Raw genomic sequence first — 26567 nt, 5'->3', positions numbered from 1 at the left:
GGAAGTTCTGTGGGTTGCTTTATAAACAACCTAAACTGAAATATTCTGGTGATGTGGAAGTTCAAAAGGTAATCTGCTGTGTATTGTGCTTCAGGCAGTTTGATAGGCTGCAAGACTGGAAATTTCTACACAGAAAACCATAGCCTTTCATTCACCAGGAGTAGACCTGGAGACCTGCCTATTAACTCACAGTCTGGTCCAGCCCAAGCACCAGAGGCCAAGATGCACTCTCCCCTACCAGACAAAAACAAAACAAACAAACTCCTACAGACCTGCTAAGAACACAGGTCACATTTTGTTTGCGGAGGCTTGCTAATATGAAATTAATAGCCATCTTTTTCCATTTCCAGGGTCTGTTCTCCTGAACCCTGATTTTTGAAAAAGACAGCTTTGCTTTGTAGAAGCAACATGGGTTTTGCTGTCAGAAAAGAAGACAAATTCCAACCCTGGTCCAGACTCATAGGCCAGTCTCTGACTTCCCGCCTTTGCTAGAGTGAGCAGCTACGGAATGGGGCATCTTCTCTCTGAGGGCAGTATTCCAAGATACTGACAGGCCTCATTTGCTAGTTGACATTGGGAGTGAAAAGTTCAAGTACGTGGGTGTGAAGTCCTTTCTTTCTGGCATCCTCTTGCCCTTTCATGCAACCAGCCCAGAAAGCGGTTAGATCTGGATTTGGCTAAGGATAAGGGAAACCCTTCAGTAGGTATCAAGCCTGGGCCAAGGGCTGTAAGCCAGTTTACCAGTAAAGTGCTCTGCGCTGGAGTTTCAGGCACAAGCTCAACTGACCATAAAAGGATCATTTCCTTTCCAACTGTCTTTTTATGTATGAATCTTCTTCATAAACTTCCCAAGGTACAAAAAAATGGGTCTCTTGGGCAAATACCATTTAACATCTTCAATCCCATCATTTCTCTTTAAACATCTAATTTCCAATCAACCCACTTTCAACCATACATATCAACATCTCTAACCCGTCTTTCTAAGTACTGAACTCAAGATACATGTCAGTGGTCGATGAGGGAATGGTTCAAGCTACTGCATGAAGATGCTTCCTTCAAGTCAACAGTGCTACCAATTTCAGCAGCATTACCATCTGCATGCATAAACTGTAATTTATTATTCCACATTTAATCTATAAGAAAGAAGAGATATTTCCAGCCAGTTAATTATGTAAATTATGGAAGGTCTTTATGCCTTAATATACCAATCTGCAAGACAGAGTTAATAATTGGATGGATGGAACTGGAGACTATGATGCTAAGTGAAATAAGCCAGCCCCCAAAAGTCAAAGGTTGAATGTTTACTGATATGGGGAAGTTAATCCAAAATGATGGGGTAGGGAGAGAAAGGGGGAAAAATTGAGAGGAATTCCATAAAATTGAAGGAAAGATCAGGAGAACAGATGAAGGGGACTGATGGGGAGGAAGAAGGGAAGGGAAAGAGGAAGAATAGTGGAATGAACCTAACTGAACTTTTCTATGTGCATGCATAGATGTGGAATAGTGGGTTCTGGCATCAGGTCTATCTACAGGACACTAATTTGACACTATTTTTAAAAAGTAAACTGTATATGGCTTGAACAGGGATTGGTAGAGTCGGGGGCAGGTGCTGGGGACTGAATTGGAGTGGGTTGTGTTCCATGCTTTTGTGATGATGTCAGGGTATATCTTGGTGTTGTATATATCAGAATAAAATTTTAAAGGATTTACGTAAGTTGCCATTCATACCCAGAGAATAGCAGAAGCTCAACAAATGGAAGCTATTGTCATGATTCATGAAACTGTAAAGTCAGAGACTGTCTCACACTTCTCTGTATTGCTGGCACTTGGCTCTGCAGCCAGAAGGTAAGAGATCCTCCCTGAGTGCTTCATGAACGAGAACACTCACTGTGCCTCTAACATAGCTCTCAACTGGCACTGAGGATCAGGGATTGTTAATTACTTGTTCCAAATGTTCTTCTGCCAGTGTACAGAAGATACAAGGCTAAGATCTCCACCCTCCCCATCCCACAAAATTAGTCAAAAAAACCTCACTACTCTTAATGGTTTGATGTATCAGCACAACAGTTGGAATACCAGCGTTGCTCATAATGTTAGACATTTAACATTTTAACTGTTGCATGTGAAATGTATGGGACATATGCTCCTAACTTCATTCTGTATAAAATATTAAAAAGTCTCAATTTATGAAAAAACACTGGAAATAATCTTCATTTCCTATTCTAGTGGTGACATTTATTACATATAATTCATACCATGAGAAGTCTGGTTTCTTTTCTACTGAGCTGTATACTATTGCTGTGATAGTACTCAAAAGTCTTCAGAAATTATTTCAGATTTTAAATAGAATACTTGCCACAATTAATGTAAGATGCAGAGGGCACAGGCTGCTGAGATTTTCCCACTTAAACGTAACATATTAAATCTGAAACATTTCTGCCGGCCTACCAGGGACTCTGAGATCAAGACATCTCCAGGGATGACAGACAAGTCTGTTTATAATTAGTTTTTCATTAAATGGAATTGGCACACTAGACATACTGTTTAATAAATCTTGCTCTTGCTTAGCATGAAGGCTTTCTTATATAATCCTAGGATAACATGGTTGAATATAAATTAATTTTTATATATTCATGTTCTCTTGTGACCTGTTCTATTGATTTGCTCTAGAGTAGGCCCCCAGCTAAAAGGAACTGGCCATTTACCATACTGTAAAATTTTCAGCTCACAAGGGCTGAAACTCAGCCAGCCTTAGGTCTTTTCCACTAATTAATTTTTCTAAGATGAAAAAGTCTTTTTTTTTTTTCTTTACCTTAAGAAATCAAGTTAGAATTTTCCAGGAAAAGTGGTCATCTTAAAATGGAAATACCAACTAGTCATATGTGTGCACTGGGGGTGGGAAAGGAAGGGGAGAGTCTCCCCAGGAGATTAGAGGGCAGGATGCTTATGAAATTTGGCTCCAGTCAAACATCCGGGGCTAATAGATTCTCATGGAAACCACATTTAATAAATGTTAACTGAAATTCATCTTCTCCCCAGATGAATCAAGGCACAGTCTCCTTCACCAAACAATTACACTATCAAGGAAGTTGTAACCATCCAGGGAACGTTAAAAAAAATAAAAATTTAACTTCTAATGGGACATTATTAACTCCATTTAAATATAAAAATATATTTAATTCTATAAAAAGTTTTCAAAAGGTAGGTAATAACTCTATTTGTACTTGTTTCAAAATCAGTTTTTAACTCTTTATAAACTGTATCAGGGAAAAATAAATATTAGATAAGAAAAATTAAGCAAATGTTAAACTGAGGGCGATAAAACCAGAAGGAGTCAACATTTTAACTGATAGGTTGTGAAAGCCTTTCTGGACAGGGCTACAAATTTGGGCTCTAAACTGTCTAGCAGAGAAAAACATAATCTTTACAACATATATAAAATCCACACCCTAAAGGCAAACCAGCTGCTGAGAACCCTCACCACTACAGAGAGCAGAGGAAACCATAACAAAGTGAGGCAGGCCCTCCAAGGCATTCTTAGGGTAAACCAGTGGCACATGTTGCAAACCCGCCTTGCAACAGTCCTCAGTGGAGGGCTAGACCAATAATAGCCAGCCCTCTCTATGATCTCGTTCTGTGACATACACACTATCAATCTCAGTTTACAAGTAGGGACACTGAGGCATAAAGAGGCCGAGTAACTTTCCCATATAACAAATAAGGGGCTAAGCTGAACTTCAAACCAGGTCTGTTCCATCCCAGGTCCGTGTCTCCATCTTCAGGCTACACTGCTTCTCTAAGCGCATCACCACAAATCACAGGTGTGGGGGGGGGATTGGGCGATGCCATGGTCCAGAACTGTGGCGATCTGATGTTTTTGTCTTTATTCAACCCAGTGCTGGAACAAATAGTCTGAATGTACAAGCCAGGGTCTGTTCCCGGACAAGAGGTGTCTCACTGTTGCCAGTTTCTTGAAATTCAACTGCCTACAACCTTAGGAAGCAGGGACTACTGATTCTCTCTACTGCCTAAGGTCTTTGCATTTGCTTATTCTTTGAATTCTCTCTCCAGTGTTCCTTTGCTCTGAATCCATCTCCCTCAGCGATTCTAATTCTCCCTATGAATTTCTCCCATTCAGATGTTTTTAAGCAATTACTGATTATTCTACCTGTAGGATGGTTTTCAGAAGGAAATCAACACAATCTAAGGGAGCCTTCTAGGACAGTCAATATGTTTAGGTAGCTATTGCTACACTAGATGAGAAACTGAAGGATGAATCCTAAATGCAGAGTTGGTATCAATGTATCGTGTGACTCAAAGCTAACCCTTTAGCCTCTGGGATCTATCTCCTCAAGTATTTCTATAAATGTGTCTTTAAAAGAAATAAGCAAGATCTAGAAACTCTAGGGAAATAAAGGCCAAGCCTTCAGAAAACCAGGTTGAACTGTAATAAAATTAAATGTGTTTTTCAGAGTTCTTCCAATAGCTTCAGGCCAATGATCCTCATTGTTTAAACAATGTTCAGGTTCCAAGCAAGAAACTCTCTAATTTTTTTTTTTTTTTTGTAAGATTAGCTAAGGCTATTAAGATTAAGGTTATTAAGATTAAAGATAGGGATCCATCCCACCCAGCAAGTATCAGCATAAACTGCAGGTGACAGGAAGTAGAGTGTGCCAGATCTACATGACTAAATACTAAAAAGAAAAAATAAAGATTGAAGCTATACTCACTCCAAGGGCAGCTGGGTAGGGGACATCTGACGGGAAAGTGAATGAGGGGCCAGTTGTCACTGGGCTGCTTGGGGGTGGGGTCACAATTAACCCGGTGGTACTTATATGAACCTGCCAAGAAAAACACAAGTTATTAAAAAGAAGGAGGTCCCATTTTTAAAAAATCTGTACCTTTTGTTATTTTGGGAAGGCAGAATTCTTTTCAGTATATTCAACCCAATTGATTACCCAATTTATACGAGGCATTTTACTGGATACTGCAGAGGCATGTGACAAAAGCTGGACACTACAATATTGTATGCACAGAGCTGAGCTATTGTTAGTTTCACAACAACTTGCTACCTCATTTTTGCCTGCTACCATGGGTCACACTGCCCTTTCAGATGGTCAGACATCTGGTGCTCCACTAAGCTAACAATTCTGTGGAAGAACCAGCTAAGGTGAGTTGTGGCTGATCACTCACCTGTCTCTCCATTGTTGGATCTAGGTAAAAATTCTTAAATATTTTGTTATCTTCAAGATCATTTTTCATGACTTCTAGTCAGTTGGGATGCTTAATTAAAATGCAGCTGCCTAGACATGCCTACAGCAGGCAATTATTTATAAACCTTTAAAGGAACAATATCAAGCCAAATTAGTTGTTTTCAAAGGTGTCTTGTCTAGGATACTGCCCAAGATTAATTTACTAGAAAGAAATTGAGTTATTCGGGTCATTTCATTGCCTGTGTTCAATTACTTGATCAATTTCACTCATGTTGCAGAGCAGGGCCAACTCAGAATGCAATGGTGCTGTGTGATGCTGTAAAAATTAGGGAGTGGGGTGGGTTCCTGAAGAAATAGACTGTTTTTTCCTCTACCATGTATAGAAGCAATGGAGTTCACTGGAATCTTGTTTCTCCAAAGAAACAATGATACATCAAAAACGTTAGGTTCAAAAATGCTGGGGATGGAGCTCAGTAGTAGAACACTTGCCTAAAATGCATGAGACCCTGGATTCAATCTCCCATACTGGGATGAGAGGAGAAGGCAGGGGGAAAGCTTGGTTTATAATAAAAATGTAATCCCAGCCAGGTACAGTGATGCACGCCTACAATCTGAGTGACTGGGGAAGCTGAGGCAGGAGGATGGCAAGTTCCAGGCCAGCCTCAGCAACTTAGCAAGGCCCTGAGCAACTTAGTTGAGATCCTGTCTCAAAATTAAAAAAAATAAAAAAATAAAAAAGGCTGAGGATGTACTTCAGCAGTAAAGCACCTCTGGGTTCACTCCTAAATAAATAATATATAAGAGGAAAAGAAAACTGAAGGTAAAGGTGGGCCTGAGTAAGGAAAGGAAGACAGAAACCAGGCGGATAGCCAAAGGCAGATTCAGCAATGGGCCTTACTGAAACCTGCACACTGGCCCTTTGCTGGGCAGAGGAAAAGTTGAGCCCTGTTTCAGAGCCTCCCATGGACCATTTCCCATAATCTCCACAGTTAGGAGGGAGCATGTCACATATGCTACACATACTCAATGCTTTATTGTGGACTGTGGTTCCCTCCAATGTACACAGTGCCCAAGATAAGTGGGGTTTTCTATAAACCTGGGCGGGAGAAACTGGGAAGCACTTCAAACACTTCCCATCTTCTTCTAGAAATAACTCCTCCCTGAGGCAACGCGCTACCACTGAGAACAGAACTGCAGCACGGGAGGAGTGGTGGGGTGGCTGAAGGGGAAAGTGTTTTAATGGAACACAGAAAGAGCCTTGTTTCCTAAGCTATTCAAACCCAAACAACAAAACAGCTCTACTTTTACAGTCTTCACTCCCAGCTTGGGTGTGGCAAGAGCAGATGTGCTCACACCTGGCTGCTGAGCTCTCTGCAGAAGGGGTAAAGTCTCTATTTATCTTTCTCTTTTGATTTTTCTTCTACTCCCCCAAATGCCTGTCCATTCTCTCAAGGCTCTTCTCATTCACTGCTGTCACCATTCTTAGCAGAAGCTGTCTTTCATGTCAAGAAAACCTCACTGTGCAAATGTTGCTGGATCACAAGATGGAAATGCAGGGTCAACTTCCTATTAGTGAATGCCTGTCTTGACTGCCTTTTCCTGCAGAACCTTATTTAAAAAAACCTTCCATTTTGAATCTTTCCAGGTCCACCTCACTTAGTACTCCACACCCTGATCCTCAGTTCATGTTTGTTTTTCACATAGGGATGATTAGTTACATGACTAAAATCACATGGTTCCATCCTCTATTCATTTTTCAACTGATTCATTCATTTGAATATTGTGTGCTCACTGAATGTCTGCCCTATGGGATGTTATCAAAAAACAAAAAAGACCTCTGCCTTCATTGCACTCATGTTTGTGTGTGTGTGTATGCGCCCTACTTTCCTTAAGAAGATCAAACGTTGTGCGACCTAATCATTTTTTAAAAAGTCAAAACAGCACAATCTCACTCAAGAAGTGGATGCATATAACTCCCAACACACAGTATGAATCTACAGAAGCAGTGTTAAATAAATGATAAGGGAAAAGGATTTTCAATAAAACTGGCAAGGAACACAAAAATTCTGTGGTAAATTTTTATTCTGTGATCCAATACAGGAACTTATTAAACTGTAAACTTCTTAAGGACCAGGACTACTATATATTTCTTTTCTTTAAGGGGAAATACTCTTGTATTTATATATATTTTTAAAAACCCAAAGCTGTAATGTGAAGTAAATGTCAAATCTGCATGAATCTTAAAAAATAATCCAAGACTAGAAAGAAATTTCTCCTGCATGTGGCAGGCTTTACCTGGTACTAAGCTTTTTGACCTTTAAGTTGGAAGAAATATAGCCATTACCTAATTGGATAAAGCTAGTAGTACTGGAATGTAGGCAGGTGCACAGTCAGGCTCATTTTATACTCCAGAATTAAGGCCTAAGGTAGGGAAGTCCTATATCTTATGTATTTTGACGTACACATTGCCTAGATGAGTACAATAATAAGGTTCCCAATAAGCATTTACCAAATGAATGAATGAAAGTTTGCAGTCAACTGTGTTTTTATTAACGTAATAATTATATGCAGCTTCTCCCCTCCCTCCCCACAATAGTGGAGACTGAAGCCAGAAGCACTCTACGACTGAGCTACATCCCCAGTCCTTTTTTATTTTGAGACATGGTTTCACTAACTTAGCTGAGACTTGCCTCCTCAAATTTACAATCTTCCTGCCTCAGACTCTCAAGTAGTTGGGATTATAGGCATGTGCCACCACACCTAGCTATATGACTAATTTTTAAGACAGTCAAATATTGATGAATAATGAGCTTTTAAAAAAATGCAGAGCACATTTGCTCAGGGTGCACCACTATAATCCCAGCTACTCAGGAGGCTGAGGCAGGAGAACTGCAAATTCAAGGTCAGCCTGAGCAACTTGGAGAGACCTTGTCTCAGAATACAATTTTAAAAGGCTTGTGGATATAGCTCAGTGGTACAGTGCATGTGTAGCATGTGTGAGGCCCTGGGTTCCATTCCCAGTAGAGGATAAAATAAATAAATAACCCATAGGCCTATTTCTAATTTAAATTAAATGTTTCTTTCCATCTTTTCTCTTCTTTTTTATCTACAACTCTGACTGGGAAGTCTAAACATCAAGGTGAGTTATAGAGATGTAAGGAGCTGCAAATGTTATGTTTCAACAAGAGCATCTTAAATTTGAGGAGAGATCAAATTTAAGCTGATAATATCTTCCAAAGTAGCACTATGAGAAGGTTTTGTAAAACTGAGTGACTGTTTAGTGAAACTGATATTATTTGACCCATCTTGTAAGTTCTGATCTTTCCTCTGAAGAAGACTTAGTAGTTCTGGGTTGACATACTCCTAGTTAACTTTCCATTCTCTATTTTTTCACCTATGCAGTGGCACATGCCAGTAAGTTGCAGCTCGGGAGGCTGAGACAGGAGGATCACAAGTTCAAAGCCAGCTTCAGCAACAGTGAGGCACTAAGCAACTGGATGAGACCCCATCTCTAAATAAAATACAAAAGTCAAGTGCCCCCACGTTCAATCCTTGGTACCCAAAATAATAAAATAAAGGCTTCATGTCCCAGGTAAACTATTACTTCAGAAGCTGAAATAAATTGTACTTCCCAGCTAGTGAACAAACACGCTTGCAAATAGATCCTTTTGTGACCTAGCTCTTTTTTTATACCTCTCTGAGGCTTTACCTGAGAGGGGGCACTGCAGGAGAGCCCAGACAGTTCGCTGATCCTCGCGGCAGCTGTGGGGTTGCTGGAGCTGATGAGCACAGGAGGGCTGATCTCCATGGAGTGGCGGTTCTGGGCGGCCTGGGAGGACTTGTTTGCCATGGTGAGGGAAGTGAAGGAGTGCCGCTTTTTGGTGTTCTTCTTGGTGTCGGCGTGCTTTGGGGCAGTGCTGCTCTGGGCTGCTGCTGAGGTACATTCTCCAGCATCAACTCCTGGCATGGGAGGCTTGTCCCATTCTATCAGCTGCTTAGCAGCCGAGTTAAACTACAAAAGCAACCAACAAGCCAGCGTGAGAAGTCTCATTGAGATTCACTGTCAACGTGGTTTTTGTTAAAAAGTGTCACCACTTTCTAGTTAGCACATACAAGTTACATTCTGACCACGTGAGATGTCGTTCCTGCTGATACTGGGATTTCATTGTATTTCTGTCACAGGTAGATATTAAATCAAGAATAATTCCAATGCAAGACTTGAAAAGGTAAAAACAATTTTTTTTTTCTTTAAGAATTTTCAGAAGGTCTAATTTTAACATCTGCCAGAAACAAAGGAAGATGTATTTCAGCTCGCTGACGAAATTTAGAGAACAACCAAAAGGGTATTCAGGTATTTGACAGAATCACCCTGTTACACGGTAATGACTGGGCATTTGCTCAATTTGAACATTGAGGGAACAACTGTTGGCTTTGGCAAAAATGAGCAAGACAACAAAGAATAAAACCGTTCAGTATTAATGCACATGCTCACAAACAAAACCTCCTGCCTCTGAGGGACCCCACAAAAAGGGCGGTAGAAATTCTTGATATATTTTTGTCATGTCATTTTGTCAGTTATTTTCACATGTGCTCAAATTTTAAATCATAATAGGGTAAGACATGAAATTTGAGTCCTCTCAGCAAGCTAACTTGGTCTATTTGAAAAGTCCTAGCATAAAAAACAAAGTATGAGAGGGTCAAAACATATGTACTGGGCTGATAAGATCAGCAAGAAAGGAAAGAACATTAGCTTTTTGTTTTCCCTGAGGCAAAAATAAAACATTTCCAGAAACCTTTAATGATAACAAGCTGCATATGACTTACCTAGATATTACAATAATGAAAAAACACGGGGCACACTGCTTAACCTCTTGTAAAAAAAAAATTGAGGTGAAAAATAATGAACTGTTAAAAGGTAACATAGGTCACATTAAGGACAAAGGAAATTTTCCCATCTCAGATTGACACACTCAGCACTTCACAATGCCTTTATATGAAAGAGTATAATGTTTTCTTCCTACCCACCTCAATTCTTCAGACCATGTCTTCTCACCCTGCAGATGAGACGCCCTACTAGAAGGGAAATCCTGCCAGTCAATATTTAACAAAATAGACTTGCTTAAGCACACCCAGGCTCCTCGGGAAGCTGTTAATTGCAGCTCAACAGCCCAGGTGCTCCTACAGAAGATTGCAAATTGACTGACAATTTGTTCCTATGGCTCCCTGAGGACTGGAATTCAGGTGGCCTGTCTGAACCATAACTGGAAGGATAATTTTTTTTCAAACAGGAATATCTCTTCTTCTTCAAGGAGTCTTTCAATGGGATAAACTTTCAAGAAGAACAGGCAGCAGTGTTGAATAAGACCTTACCAATGCCTGACGTACCCATGGCAGGAGAAAGGATCGTGAAGATTCTTGTGGTGTGTGTTTAGGGATGAAGAACCAAATTGCTATAAAAGGGTGGCCCGACTAAATCAGTATAGTGACGTTTGGCCAGGAAATCTACAATTTATAAATCCTACTTTAGTCTAGGTTTCCCACCTTCTAGGTGGCCTCCAAGGAAACCAAATGCCCAAAAGAGGCAAGGTAATGTTTTGTTATTATGGAGGGGGAGGCCCCAACCTCAGAGTAGAACTCTCAGGAACTTTAGTGAGCCGTAGCGGGCAGGGTCTGAAGCAAACAGGAAGCAAAGCAGGCTGCAGAGTTACTTCCTTTCCCCATCCCAAATTCATCACCTCTATGAAATGGAAAGCCAGAGCACCCAGCACTGCTGAAGGAAGAGACGGAGAAGCCTTCTTACCTTATGATGCCATCTCCCCCCAAGGCACACACCCTCCAAAGCAAGAAGCCTGATCTCTACTCCAGAATCTGGCTAATCAACTGGACACTCCTGCTCTGTTGAGTGAGAAACTTGAGGGAGTGTAAGAACACTTCCTCTTCCTTAGGGGCCAAGAACACGCAGAGGAGACTGCTGCATCTACTTGATGTGGTGTTTAGATTAATCTGGGGGTCAACTCATCAACTCTATTAGCTGATCTTGCTTTGAAATATTACCATAATAGCAAACTCAGCCAACCACTACTTACAATTAATATTGTGTTAATATTTCTGGTTTCCATAGACTGTCCTCTGATATAAATATCTGAGAATTAAATTACTGTTCCCTGTATTTATTACCATTTTTTTCTCATAAAAATACTGGGTGCTTCCTTTGTGTCTTTTTCTATACCATATCCTCTCCATTAAAATAAGAACACATTGAGCATCTATTATATGCTGGATAACAGGCTAGATGCTAGAGATCTGTAGAGAAATAGTCTCTGCCCTTAAGGAGCTTTATAAACACACATTAAAAAAAATAACACAAATGCTTTCCATAATTTCTTAGGTCTGGCTACATTTGCACAACAATATGCTTTTTGAGATTTGTCCATATTGCTCCATGAATCAGTTGTTTTCAATTGCTGTGTTAACAGTCCAGCGTGTAAATAAACTATAATTTATCCATTCAACTGCTGATTGAAGTTTGGGTTTTCTTTCTTATTTTCTCCTCCCTTTCCTTCCTTCCAATAGACTGGATATTAAGAATAAATACAGCCATGAATAATTTAGTACACGTCTTTTAGTGGACATAAGCACTCATGTGAGTATATCAGGTACATATCTAGGAGTAAAACCTCAGGACCATAAGGCGGATATATTTACAAAAATAAAGTTATACGCAGATGCATGCATATACCAGAAGCCACAGCATCGTATGGTAGAATTAGCACGCTGAGAGACAGAAGACCACAATCCTAGGGCTAGTACAGCCATTAACTAACTCTGTGACCTTAACATGGCCCATTTACCTCTCTACTGATCACAGCCTCCTGATCAATAAAATGAGTATTATGTCAAAGCCAATGATTTTTATGTCTCTTTTAGCTCTCCGCATGTACAATGCATAATATCACTTTACACATAGTTTATTTTCCTATTTTATTTCTATTCCTAATAACCTAGTGTATTTTTTCTGCATTCCATTTTTACATAGGGTCAGTAATATTAGTTAGTAGGATGTCATCACACTTTAAAATCACTTTAGAATTCTTCTGAAGCAGCAAAAGTTACTATGAATAACATTGCCCCTTGCTTCGTTTTATGAGTTCCAGAGAAAATGGTAAAGTGAAGACTAGGTGGAAGCTTCAGGTAAATCAGAGTGGAAGCTCAAGAGGCTTTTGTTGTAAGTGTAACTTAGCCTTTGGTAACAACAGGAAAGCAAGGATCTGACAGCTTTAAATAGGATTTTGATGAAATTCATTTATGAATGTTTGTTTGAGCTCAGTGGTATGAGCTTTCTGTGACATTTATCTAACTGTGACCTTTAAAGTTAAAAGTGTACTCATCAACCACAAAATAAATTTGTACCCTAAAATACCTACTTCCAAGCATTTGATGAGGAACTTGGGCAAGACTTAGGTTGATACAAAGTAAAATTCAGTGTACTGGAGCTAAAGGCAGGGACTAGGGATTTATTGATCTTAAAATTCTTGTCCCTTTTTGAGGAGAAGCTGAAAATCTATAAAGATTTGTCTTTGGGAGTTATCAGAAATTTAAGTAAACATGGCAGAAAATTGACAAAATAATATTAATAACAATAAGACATTTTAAGAAATATTAAAATAAGCTTTCTGTGCATGTGGCTACCCTCTTTGCTAAAGAGAATGTGGTCTTTTTAAAAGATGAGACTTAAAACTTTTTTTTTAATCTTTTTTTTTGGGGGGGGGTAGGGTTCTTTTGTTGTTATTGTTTTTTGGAACTAGGGGTGGGACCCAGGGCTTTGCAAATGTAAGGTGGACATTTTGCCACTGAGCTACATCCCAGCCCAAGAGACATTTTTTAAAGAGAAAATAATTTTAATGAGATCTACATTTAATACTCACTATTTCATATAAAGCTTTTCAGATGAATCGGTCTCTAGCTTTGAATACCAGAGAATAAAAATAATAGGCCTGAGAAGAAAATATTTTAATCTATAATCTACTGCAGTATCCCCAAACTAATTGGGTTTTTTTTCTTGATAAAAGGCAAATAAAACTTTCAAAAAGGAACATGTTCGTTATTTTTTTAAAGAAAATAAACAGTGTAGTATATTATGGGGGAAGAATTCAAGGGTCTCAACCAGTTACCCACAACTGTCTCCTCTCAACCCATTTCCGGGGTGTATTTGCACTTAACAATTCATAAAGAATCCTTCCACACATTTTCTATGTAGATGTCATATAATGCATCTACTTTTAAAATTTTTAACACAAATGAAACCAGGCCATACATACTATTCTCTCCTTTAACAACAGCTCATGGACGTATGTCCATGTCAATAGAAGCAGGCATGGCGTTCTGTTATATACAGATGTCATCATTTAATATATTTTGGCATGCTTATGCAAGCATATCCATGGGGTAAGTTCCCAAAAGTGAATTTAATATTACTACAGTGTAAGCTTAAAGTATTTTTTGAAGAATATAGTCAAATTATATCACTTCTGACAGTGTCTTTGTTTCCCCACGTTGTTAACTCCATTAGTATTACCAAGGACTGGTTAAGCCTCGATTAGTTGGAAAGGTAAGAAACTATATTGTATTGTTTAGTTCGTATTACTATATTTTATTAATGAGATTAAGCATTTATTTTCTCTTTTAGCATTTGCCTCTTTCCACATCTTCTCTGTATTGGTATTCTTCTTAATATATAAAGTACTCTTTATGTGAGATATGAGTGTATACATGTCTAAGCTAGAAATATTGTTAATTTAATGTTTTTGTAAAGAAAATTATATTTTGCTTCAAATTTATCAATCTTTTCCATTACAGCAACTTAACATCAAGACTTAAAAATATTATTTCATGATTGTTTTTAAAAGGAAACCTTTTTCTCTTAGTATTTAATGGTTCCTTCCTTCCTTCCTCTTTATACCTCAGCCTTTGAACCACATGACTGCATGTTTGTTTGTTTTTTAATAAGGAGGGGGGGGGAGAGGGAGAGGGAGGGAGGGAGGAATGCCTTTCTTTCTTTATTTTATGTGGTGCTGAGAATAGAACCTGCTTAGCCCGTGCTAAGGGAGCGCTCTACCTCAGAGCCACAATCCCAGCCCCGCATGGCTTTTTTTTTTAAAGAATACAGAAGGACAGTGCTGTGTTTCTTCCACCAGTTGCCCTATCACTGTTGAATTAATGGTCCATCTTTTCCTCACTGGTTGGAAATGGTACCTTTATAAAGCCTTTATGCTGTAAATGTTGTATTTCAACATTTACTGCATTTCTAGGTTGAATGTTTCTTCCCCAGATAAATCAGACACTTTGAAGAAAACCAATGGATTAATGCTATGGGATAGAAATTCGTGTCCACTTTACACCCCTCTTAGCAGAAATGAAAATATTTGGTCCTTTGCAAGATGCTTCTGACAACTTGGCAGTGTGGAATTTATATTCCCATTAGTATTCTATTCTTCTCTGCAATTTAGGTAACAAAGCTTTTGTGTTTGGATGATCTAAATATAAAAGGCAAGCTCAGTCTTCATTTATAATACAAGACTTACCCACAGAAGAGGAATAACTTGAGAGACTGAAAGGATTACTTGGAGGTTTTTAGAATTGATATAAAAGCCTCCCTTAGGCAAAAACTCCATTTAGGTCTCTGTAAATATTTGTCGAATGAATAAAAATATTTGTCTCTTGGAATCATCAGGGGGGGAAAGTCTGCCTCTGGACTAGTACTGTGCAACTGTATGGGCCATACATATAACTTCAAACTTGCTAGTAGTCACATTTAAAAGGATAAAAAAGAAAAGATAAGATTAATTTTAATGACATACTTAATTAAGCCCAACACCTCCAAAATATTATCCCTTCTACATATAATCACTATAAAAAATGGAGATAGCAGCACTGCTTTTTTGGTTACCAAGTCCTTGAAATCCAGTCTGTATCATGTACTTATTATAGCCCACCTCAGTTTGGATTAGCCACATTTAGCGGGTGGGGTCTTACTGGGAATTGAACCCAGGAATGCTTTATCACTGAGCTAGTCCCCAGCCCTTTTAATTTTTTTTATTTTGAGACAGGGTCTAAGTTTCTGAGGCTGGCTTCAAACTTGTGATCCTCCTCCTCTGTCTGCTGAGTTGCTGAGATTACAGGCTGAGCCACCATGTCCAGCAGTCTAGCCACATTTCAATTTGTTCGAGGGTGACATGTGCATTGATAGCTCAGCTCTAGTCTGTATGTAGTTCATGAGGGGAAAGAATCCAAACAACAAGTGGCTGTCCTCCTCACGCTCGCTAAGCACCAAGAATTTGCTGAACAGAGAAAAGAAGCCTGGACTACTCCCCTGACCTCCTGTGGCCCACACTTCTGAAGCCTCCTGAACCCTGAAACAGTTGTAAAGACTCAAGCTTTATTCACTTAAGCAGCAGTAACAACAGGGACTCCTAATATAACCCCCCTATATCCTGCCAGGGGAAAAGGTTTTACAAAGGGACTGTCCACTCCGCTAGGTTAGGAAGGGGAAACATCTGTAACTTAGCCCTTCGCTTACAGTTATCTTTACCTCTGTTGGCCCTTGGGGTTAAAAAATAAATTAATGAGAATTTTCCTTTCCAGGTTTCTAATTTTGAAATAAAGGTACAAAGGAAGGGTACACGTCATTGAAAGTCTAAAAAGAATTTGAGTTTAGGAGAGTTGAAAAAGATACTGTCTAAGAAAACCACAGGTACATCCTTGAACTTGAAGTCAAAGATTTAGGTTAGAGTCAGGTGTCCATTGGGCATGTTGGTACACTCCTTTAATCCAGCCACTCAGAAGGCTGAGGCAGGAGGATCACAAGTTCAAGGCCAGCCTCAGCAATATAGCAAGTCCCTCAGCAACTAAGTGAGACTCTGTTTAAAAAAAAAAAAAATTAAAAAGAGCTGGGAATGTGACACAGTGGTAGAGCACTGTACTGGGGTTAAATCCCCGGTACAAGGGGGAAAAAAAAAAAGAGTCAGGTCTCCACCCACACAGGTAGAGTAATCTTGGATGAACCCTTTCCATTCCTTGGCTGTATAAAACAAGGAAGGCATTATCACTCCAGGTAGAAATGACTGTGGGTTAAAGTGCCTTGTAACCTATGAAGTACTATACAAACATGAGAAATTCTTCCTTTCAGGGACGTCCAAGCCCACCATTCACTAGCTTTGTTGCCTCGGGCAAGTCACTTTACCCTGCCTGTACCTCCCAATTTCTCATAAATTACATGAAGTTGGACTTAATATTATCTAAAAAGTTTCATGCCTAGGTATAGTACAAATAACCAAAACAAAAATGCCCCATCCAAAAGATTCGATAAGCAGTGACCTCTATGAGAGCAATAATGCCCTCAGGTCCACAGTGAGAAGAGTCAAACCAAATAGAGGCTTTTACTCATGCAAAGGTTTTTTGAGTGATTGTTATAAGTGAAGACAGTACTGGATAGGAAAAGAGAAAAGAGAACCTAGAAAATAGCACAGTGGATCCTACAGAGCTCAGGCAGGTGAGGTTAGTAAGTAAACAGTGAGGTCACTCACTATTCGCCAGGTAAGGAAGAACAGTGAGTGGTGGGCATATTCTGGTGACCCAGGGAGTATCTGTGTGTCTGTGCTCTCTCTAGGGCAAGTGGCTTGGCAGAATCAGCTGGTTTTTTTTTTTTTTAAAGGAAAGCTAGAAATTAGTCATACGTAAAATCTCCTGATTTTTCATCTTAACTAATTAAAACAAAACCACTTTGAGCTGGGGCTGTACTCAGTGGTAGAGCCCTTGCCTAGCGCATGTGAGGCACTGGGTTTGATCCTCAGTACCAAATAAAAATAAATAAAAATAAGAATACTGTGTCCATCTACAACTAAAAACAAATTTTAAAAACAAAAAACAAAACAAACAAACAAAAACCACTTTGAAATCCAAGCATACAAGTCACCTGAGGGCCATATGAGTTAGTGGTGTCTGATTTAGGAAGGAAAAAATCCAGAAAAAAAGAACAGGGGTAGACAGAAAAGACATAGAAGACCTTGCGAAGCCTCTCTGGCCAACCATCCAACCAATGCTCCAGAAATGAAAAGCAAAGTCTCTCAGGAACATGAGGACAATGCTAGGTGTTATCTGGAAGACCAAAGAGAGGCTCAGAAAAGGCAGTTAATGGCAGCCAAGAGGGCACTTTGGGGGTCTGGAGGGGCCAAAGGCTAGCTACAGGAATAAGCAAGAGGGCATAAGTGGCTCTTCTGAGAGTTATGGCAGGAAAAGGAAGAAAAGAGTAGAACTATAAGGAGGAGAGGGTAGTCATGAAAGACCTTTTTTTTTTTTTTAAATCTTTATTTTTATTTGTTTATTGTTATGTGGTGCTGAGGATTGAACCAAGGGCCTCATGCATGCAAGGCAAGCGCTCTACCACTGAGCTACAACCCCAGCCCTGGAACACCTTTTTGAAGGGAGTTAAAGACAAGATCATTTTCTTGAATCAAGGGGGAGCCAAGGGAAAGAGAGTGATTGACATGCAAGACAAACAAACAAACAAAAAAAGATACAAATGATGTGACCAAGTTCCTGGAGGACAAAAGACCTGGAGAAGACAGCAACTGCAAAGCAGAGCCCCTCACAATCATGGACGGTGTTATGTGCAGAAAAACTGAAAAGACAGAAGGAAACAACCCTGAAAATTAAGGCTCATTATTGGGGCCTGCTACTTCTGAAACAATAGATCTCCAATCTAATTATGGTACTGGGGAGAGAGACTCGTGAAGAATTTTGAAACTGGGCTCAGTTCGTGTAAATGTCCTTGAACTGATGATACGTGAGGTTTGTATGTATGTTTCTATCTTCTATCTGTTCACTAAATGCACAATATAAATCAGGAATGCCTATTAACGAGTACACATTCCAAGGATACATTTTATTTTCCAGAACCTCATTACCAGATGTAGTAATACTATGGAGGAAATATACCCATATCCCAAGAGGTACAGAATATGGAATTGTCATTAAATTCTAAGCAAAGCTTTGTCAAATGTGAAATGACATACTGACAGAAATTCCATCGTAATGTGTAATCAGTTTATAAATCAATGAACAGGTTTCTCCCTGGTATTGGATAACCCAGAGTGTGTCTGGGTGGGATATGTACCGGCAGTAGGGAGGACAGTGAATGGGAAGGAATCTGGCACAGGAGGAGAATGAGGATGCTGACCACCATGACTTTACACATTTGTCTGAAGTCTTCTCAGCATATGGAGAAAGTTTTACCTAGAATGTGTGTAAAGCTTGATGTGTACATTATCACTAACCTTTACTCTAAACATTATCACTAACCTTTACTCTAAAAACTAATGTTGTTCTACAATGCTTAGAAAAACTTGCACAAAATATTCCACTTCACTATAGAGAAGCTTTTCTCCCATTAATTTAAAAATCAAAATGCTTCGGTTCAAGCCACTTTTATTTTCACATATGCACACAAATAAATGCCCACACAGCACAGAATATTCAGCCTTCTTCACTAGAACACTAGACATGACTTAACAGTTGGTTAAATGAAAGGAACTTACTTTGCTTAGAAAAAAAAAAACAAAAACCTTAGTTCTAGCAAAATTTAGGATATACACAGCATATAATAAAACTTTTAAACAATAAAATTTAAAAAATACTAATTATGGCCATGATTAATTTGTGATTTTCTCTTTAAAAGGCAACCGCACAGTTGAAATTGAGTAATGAATCATTTCTGAAAATTAACCTTTTACATGTTAGAACTTGGAAGTGTTTTCATAACTTTTTATGCAAAATCAAAACATCCCATATACGTTTTAAGACGGCTAAATAATAATAGTGATTTTGCACACTGTTAGGAACAATCGTCATTGCATGTCCTCTGAGGCAAGTACAGGGCAATCGCCTACGGCAGGATGGAGACTACCATTTCTTCTTAATTACCAACTATGTCCCCCTAAACAAGACACTTGTCTTAAAAAAATGGCAAAAAATAATTAACTAAATTATGCTTTAGCTACTAGAGGGTTTATTATGTAGCTCTAAAAACTGATGGTTAGCAGTACTGCAGTTATGGGCAGAAGGGCAAAATCATGTATGTAATGTCATTAATTCATAAGGAAAAAGAATGAAAGGGTATTTACCAAAATTACATGTGATGAGATTTAGGATCATTTATTCCCTTTTCAAGTCCTCTGGAGTGAAGTAAGGGTAAATTTTTTACAGGGACATGGACAAAGAAATATCCCAGATGAGTTCTAAAGGCAGCCATTCCAAAGTAAGTTTTATAGGAACAACCAGTAAAACTCAGCTAGGACCCTGGTCCCTGCCCGGGATTCCTGGTGAATCAAGGTGGACATTAGATACCACGTGTTCATTACCTAGATCTCTGGTCAGGCTAGGCAGGAGACATACATTTTTATATCAAACTACTCAGAGAACCAGAAACTACCCGTTCAGACAGGTAGGACTCAATAAATGTTCACTGATCTTTACAATCTTAGCTCCCTGAATGTTTTCCTTGTGAGAAACAAAAGGAAACTCTTAAATTCTGCTGAATAATAGATGGAGCATAAACTGCCCTACATAAAGTTCCTTACCTAATCTAGCCACTCTTTTTCACATGACGTCTCTGGCCCTATATTAAGCAGCTGTTGGTGGAGCTCAGAGGAGACCTGTCCTTGCTTTTAGAACATCAGGAGCCAGTGCCCATTTTTTCTTCTTTCATTGTGACAGAAAGAGAAGCAACCATTTTTTTTTTTTTTTGTATGAAGCTGATAACATTCAGAAGACATGAAACCTACACCTTGGGACCTGCCCCACAGTATTAAAAGTCCAAAAGATGAAAGCTACTCAAAAGCAGATCCAGTGTAATCAGCAGGTCAGGAAGAAAGGATGGTGCTAAGCCACTTTCATTCTCCTTTACTGACTTCTCAACAGTATCTCTAAATTTCACTGATAGAAATGAACTTACTTCAAAACTGGAGGGGAAATTGGGGTGTTATGAAATTTAATACTTCTCCCTTTCCAACTTCCCAACAATTGCCCTAAATTTCTTTTATAAACATTGATTATACTTTTTAATTTTAAAGGAAAAAAATTCATTCAAAAATATAAATGACAGAGTATTTCTTTATATAGTTCAATCAACTATATGAAGTCTTTGATTATTACATCAAAGACTATTATTTTGTCCTTCTGCTATCATTATTCTCTACAAAAAAGACTTTTAAGTTAAAAAAAAATCAAGTTAACACTGCTATTCTTAGTTACTGCAAGGGTCACCTTGGCAACTTCAAACCATGTACCTAAACCTCCATTTCTTCTTCTTTGGAACACAGATAATATCTTCCAGTCCCCTAACTCTGTAATGGAGGAAGCTAGAGATTCCACTTGTAAGAAGACCATTTGTGCTTTCTGAGTCCTGTGCATTTGATCTTCCATGATCAAAGCTGTCAACACATAATATTCCTTAGCCAGAGGAACATATTCCTTCTATCCAAAAGTCTATATCCTTTAGCCAACATCTCCCCAACCCTGCCCTCCTGCCTGTAAGTCTTTTACATATTACAAAAAAACAGTGTGGGTTGCCAGATCTAATCCGCAGAGTATGGCTACCATTATTTTAGCCTGGGAAAATTCTAAACTTGGCATAACCAAACACTCACTGAGACTGGTTTAAAAGAAAAAAAGAAAGAAAAATATCTAAGGTCACACAGACCCAATGACTCGGAGGAATGTAACTCCCTGACATAACCCGGAAAAAAACCAATAAAACACATATCTAGATAGGGAATGATGGGAATATGAGCTGGAAAAATTTAAAGTGGGCAAAATCTACAAACTCGATTGTCTCTGGTTTAGAAACCGTGGTCCTACAAGTTCTTAGGTTGTTCATTCATTCAAGCAATATTTAGTGAGTATCTACAATTAGCAGTTGCTGTGTGAGAGCCTCAGGAGATTGAGGTCAATGACAAGGTACTGTCCACTGGAGCTCACTTTCTAACAGTGGAAGGGAGGATGGGGAACAGTTGGTAACCAGATGGACAAATAACCTGAAATAGCTAGAAAAATGTGCTATGAAGGAATAATAATAATATGGTGGTAATAATTAGCCTTCACTTAAAAGCTCTTATAGGGTACCAGGCACTGTTCATTAGTACTACTGAAATTAATTTGCCCTATGAAGATGTTTTATTATTTGAAACATGAGAAGACCAGGCCTAAAGTCACTCAGATAGTTTGTGTTGGGGCCAAGACTCGAAATCCAAGATTTCCCCCACCATCAACCAGAACATGTTTGAGATAAAGCAGCGAAAAGGAGAATTACCTTAGAGAAAGCCTGTCAGAAGAGTGAAGTGGGACATAAAGAATGGGAATTGTAGCCCTATTTCTGACAGTAACTCAAAAATAAAAACAGCTCTCTCTTAGGCCACTCCTACACGTTATCTGCACATAAGGAATGCTTATCTTACTTATTATCTATGGCAAAGAAGCAAGTTGCTAGGTAACTTTTTATTATTGAAAAACCCAAGTGATATTTCAAACAAATGACAAAAAAAATCAAATAAAATAAGAAATTTAATAAAAATGTACAGTTCACTATAAACCTATAATACATACACAACAATGTTTGGAAAATGTCCAAAATCCCATATTTAGCACACTTCATTCAAACCTTTTGAATGCTAACAATCATGTCATCCTTGTCCAAATAATTGCTACAACTGAATGAGTCAGCTCCAAATTAACAGGCTTGTTAAAATCTTCCATTTTATTGTACACACAACTGGTATTTTTGAACAAAGAAAGAAGCAGGCTACTAATTTCTCTTTCTTTTATTATTATTTTTTTTTAACTGCACTCAAGTCTTTGACAAATATCCCCTTTGTATACATATCCTGGCATGGTGTCTTTCAAGGAAATTCTCACCACTTCCCAGCTAGCTCAAGTCTAGGACAAGTCAGTCTCAACAGAACCCAATCCACACTATCTAAACCATGTCCACAAAGGATGTGATCAGAGAATCTCCAGAGGCAAAGGGTGATGGGATCAAAGCAAAAGAACCCTCCTCATGGAGCTAGACAAGGACTCTATGGGACAGAATTCAGGGCCACTTATATAGCCATTTTTTACTCAGTATCCAAACCAAGACAAACTCTTCTCTTCAGACTTTGAAGAGGTTTGTGTTTTACTTTAATAAGAAGATCCATATGCAAATCACAAAACTATCAATCCTCTTATCACTACAATGCAGGTGGAGATTAGAGCTCACAGTTACTACCTGAGTCAAGGGAGAAGAGAGAGGACCATGGAACACGGGAAGGCAGCATTTCTCACCATCTCAATCTGCCGCAGTCTGGCTGGGCACAATCAGGAGCCACTTGTCAAAAGAAACTAACTTTATTTTTAGAACCACACACGCCAAACAAAACAGCCTCTCAGGAAAAACCCTCAGAGCCTCAACTGCCACCACCGGCTTTCCACAAGCCTCTCTCTCCCACACAAGCGTCTCTCCACCTCCCACAATCCTCCTGCTCTTGAGGCCGATTGGCTGGGTCACGTGGGCGGAGCCAAAAAAGTCCCCCAATGAGCAGCTCCGTGGTCTGAAAGGGCAGGGAAACAGCCCAATGAGCATCACCACAGAGGAGCCAATCAGCTAGATGTTGCTGGGGCCGCTGTGAGCCAATCATCAGCCGGCAGCTGGAAGTTTGCTGGGGCCCCTTCGGCTGTGGCTCTCAACATCAATCCTCCTGCTGCCCACCTCCAATGCTCAGCTTCTTTCAATCTGCGTATATTCCACACAGCTCCACATCTAACCTCTGACCCACACATTCCACTCCAGTTCTACAATCCTACCCCCCAGGACCATCCTGTTCCGTTTCTGCCAAAAGCAAGGCCCTTGGACATTTCTATTACCAATGCCAACCAGGAGTAGTTAGAAGAGTCTCAGCTTCTGTGCACACACCTATGCAAAGTCAGATGTGGCTCTGGAAACTCGGGAATGCATTTGGTGGTGATTCTCTCATTTGATCATCGTCATGCTCTGGTATCTGGTGTCATCTGCTCTCCAAACTACTCTTCAAAATGCACAGTGGTGCTGAACCTTTTTGAGACAAACTATCTCATTCCATCTTCTCAAAAACTCTGGGAGTTAACTGCTTTTGGCAGCAATGTGAAAAAAAGCAAAAGCACCTAACCCTGATGGAGCCTTAAATGTCTGTTCATAAGATACAAGAAAACTACTCACAAATGAATTTCTGTACCATGGCCTGCTTCTATTTTGGAGACTATCTGGGCTCTTAAAGTGGGCCAAATAAGATTAGGTTTATAGAGTAAGAAAAAGACCATTATTTAGGAAACAGTCCTGGTTTTCGATTCTTAGAGTTTCCTTTTCTGCATCTGATAGTGCCCTGGAAGGCATTCTGCACTAAAGAAATAGGTGTATTTTGATAGGCTGTGAATAAAATCTGCCTCTACTACAATTGCCTGAGGGCTAACTCTGGTGCCACTAATCCCCAGATGCTTTGCTCCCCACCAAGAGCGTCAATCTGATGACTTGACACCAAAGAAATGTTCATCGGCTCCTAGACATAAATGAGTTGTTTACCACATCTCAACTAGAAAAAAAATGTGATTCAAATAAGGAAAATGCTCACTTGGAAGGAAAAAGGGCAAAAAACTGAAAATGCTTTCCAGTTGGGCAGAAGCTCACCTTTCCAATTTAAGTCACAGTCAATAATCCTAATGACTCAAGTGCCTGTTGACTCTAGACTTGCCATGGGTGGGGTGTCTTCTGACTATCTACACAATTCTTCACCTGCCCTATAACAAAAATATAGCAATACCTTTTCATACCTCACAAACTAAGTCTCCCCATGTGATATTGATAATACCTAACAAGTAAAGACAGGCTTTTATTACTAACCTTGCGCTTACTCATGCTCTTTAGCATAGCTATTCAAATACTTGGAAATGCTTGTAGTTTTCCATGACCCACAGTCAGAATATATAAATAACATGCAAAAAAAGATTGACTGTTAAGAATTTTTTCCTGTTGTTTACTTTCAAAGGAGGAAACAATTTCAATAAACAGGAAGGGTATGGATAAAAATTCAAGACTCATATACATGGTTTGAATTACTTCCTTGGATATACAGTAGTGAAACTGATTTTTTTTTTTTTTTTTTTTTTTNGCTATTTCAGGTTATTTGTCCATCTGGTTACCAACTGTTCCCCATCCTCCCTTCCACTGTTAGAAAGTGAGCTCCAGTGGACAGTACCTTGTCATTGACCTCAATCTCCTGTCTAAGGAAGAAATTGAATGCTGGCTACGATGACATAATTTGTCATTTTAATATTCAGAATCATGCCAAAATAAATGCTTCAGATAAAAAGATGACAAAACAAATGATTTTTGTATCTTACATACTGAAGATATATGCTTTGAAATTTTCCAACAGAATCACTTTCAATTCCCCCAGCAATGCTCTCTCTTACTTTCTGGCTTTTGCACATGCCATCATTCCTTCCTGGGTATTCTTTCTGCTATAAAATGCACCCTTTCCATCTCTCCAGTGAACCTCCATCGGTCCAGCACACAGATCCCTACAAGGACCTCACTTCTCCCCAGAAGCTGTCTCTGACCAAAGCACCTTTGTATGATTGTCAGGGGCTGTGGTTGCTTCATTCTTTGAAAATTCCTTTGGTTTTGTTTTCAGCAAGAAATGTTTATTACTGAAGGGCATTTAGTTTATGATATACAATGTCATGGAAGCCTACTGTAAATTGTAACTTGCTAGCTCATTTTTAACTTGTGCTTGTGATAGGCAGCTTTCCATGGCTCTGACCAAAATACATGACAAGAACAAATCAGGGGAGGAAGTGTTTACCTTGGTCCAGGTTTCACTAACTAGGTTACATCTCTTGTAATCCAATTTCTTCTCTGAATATTCCTTTATTAACACGGGAGCTTTTGAGGGTACCTCATATCCAAACCATAACAGCTTTTCTTTAAAATAACAGAACTATGTTACTTTATGCATGTTCTTTTTTTTTAATATTCATTTTTCAGTTTTCGGCGGACACAACATCTTTATTTTACTTTTATGTGGTGCTGAGGATCGAACCCAGCGCCCCGCACATGCCAGGCAAGTGTGTTACAGCTTGAGCCACATCCCCAGCCCTATGCATGTTCTTTAAAAAGAAAGCCTGGCCACAAGCTTTTGGAGTCATGATAATTAAAAAGGGAGAGGGAAGCTAAGAAGTTGCTGGGATATGATAGAGAAAGATTTATATAACAAATGTTTATTAAAGGTCTTGGCTGTGAGTCACTATTTTGTTCTGATGATGTGGCAGATAATGAAAGAGATAAGCACATAAACAAACACATTAATCTTCCACCTTACTCAGGAACTTCATTAACTTTCTGATCCTGGGGCTGGCAAATGGAATAGAACACCTGGAAACAGTACAGGTGATGGACAGGAGGTGTAGTGTACCTTCAACCGACACAGGAATGCTCTGAGCAGGAAGATGAAGTAAAGAGTTTGAAACATTCTGCAATCTTCAGTAACTGAAGGACAGAATGAAGTTTTCCTAATTCTTCCAGTGATCCAGGAGAAGGCATTTCTGAGGCTGCTTTGTGCCATGACGACTCCTGAAGGCTCGTATTGCATTATTAAGATTTACTTACTAAGCTGAACACCAACGCAATTCATGAGTCTACAGGTTAACTTACCTCAACGTAGGAAATCGGAAATATTCCTATTTTGTCTGCCAACATTCCTTCAGCCCAGTTTTCATCCACTCTGCGGATCACAGTCAGAACATCATCCTGGAGAAACAACAATCATTAGGCTCCCTGATCCCTTTATCAGTTAATTTTCCTTTGCAATAAAGAACTCAAGTTTCAAGAGTAGATGAGTAAAAATGTTGTGACATATCTTTATACACATTCAAACTCTGCATGAATTAAATGATAATCACCCATCAACCTGGCGTTCTATTAGTTGTAAAACCACAAACTTTGACACAAAGGGTTGGCCTCTTATTTTATTTAGTGCCATAAACTGCAACCTCAAATTCTATCTGCCTGAGCACCTTGAATTTCTGTTTAAATTGATTCTCAGAGGCCTGGCATGGTGGTGCATGCCTGTAATTCCAGTGGCTCTGGAGGCTGAGGCAGGAGGCTTGTGAGTTCAAAGCCAGCCTCGGCAACTCAGAGAGCCCCTAAGCAACTCAGTGAGACCCTGCCTCTAAATAAAATACAAAAAAGGCCTGAGAATGTGACTCAGTGGCAAAGCGCCTATGGGTTCAATT

General features: G+C 39.2%; 1 protein-coding gene and 1 long non-coding RNA gene across 2 annotated transcripts in view; both read right to left on the bottom strand.

Moving 5' to 3' along the window:
- Sh3rf1 (SH3 domain containing ring finger 1) overlaps positions 1–26567 on the bottom strand; it is a 162246-nt gene that overhangs the window by 32276 nt on the left and 103403 nt on the right. The window contains exons 3-5 of the mRNA XM_015486009.2: positions 25987–26082; positions 8923–9225; positions 4731–4841 (exon numbers count right to left, since the gene is read on the bottom strand). Of these exons, the coding sequence (XP_015341495.1) occupies positions 4731–4841; positions 8923–9225; positions 25987–26082 (510 nt within the window). The remainder of the gene's footprint in view (positions 1–4730; positions 4842–8922; positions 9226–25986; positions 26083–26567) is intronic.
- Positions 16921–24444, bottom strand: LOC125612833. The gene is made up of 2 exons (XR_007343314.1): positions 22990–24444; positions 16921–22589 (listed from the first exon to the last, which is right to left on the bottom strand). It is a non-coding gene; the product is annotated as an uncharacterized LOC125612833 (long non-coding RNA).

The sequence above is a fragment of the Marmota marmota genome, unplaced genomic scaffold, assembly GCF_001458135.2.
Source record: "Marmota marmota marmota unplaced genomic scaffold, marMar, whole genome shotgun sequence".
Classification (NCBI taxonomy): domain Eukaryota; kingdom Metazoa; phylum Chordata; class Mammalia; order Rodentia; family Sciuridae; genus Marmota; species Marmota marmota.
Note: the sequence above shows the minus strand (reverse complement) of the source record. Positions and strands in the feature narration are given on the sequence as shown.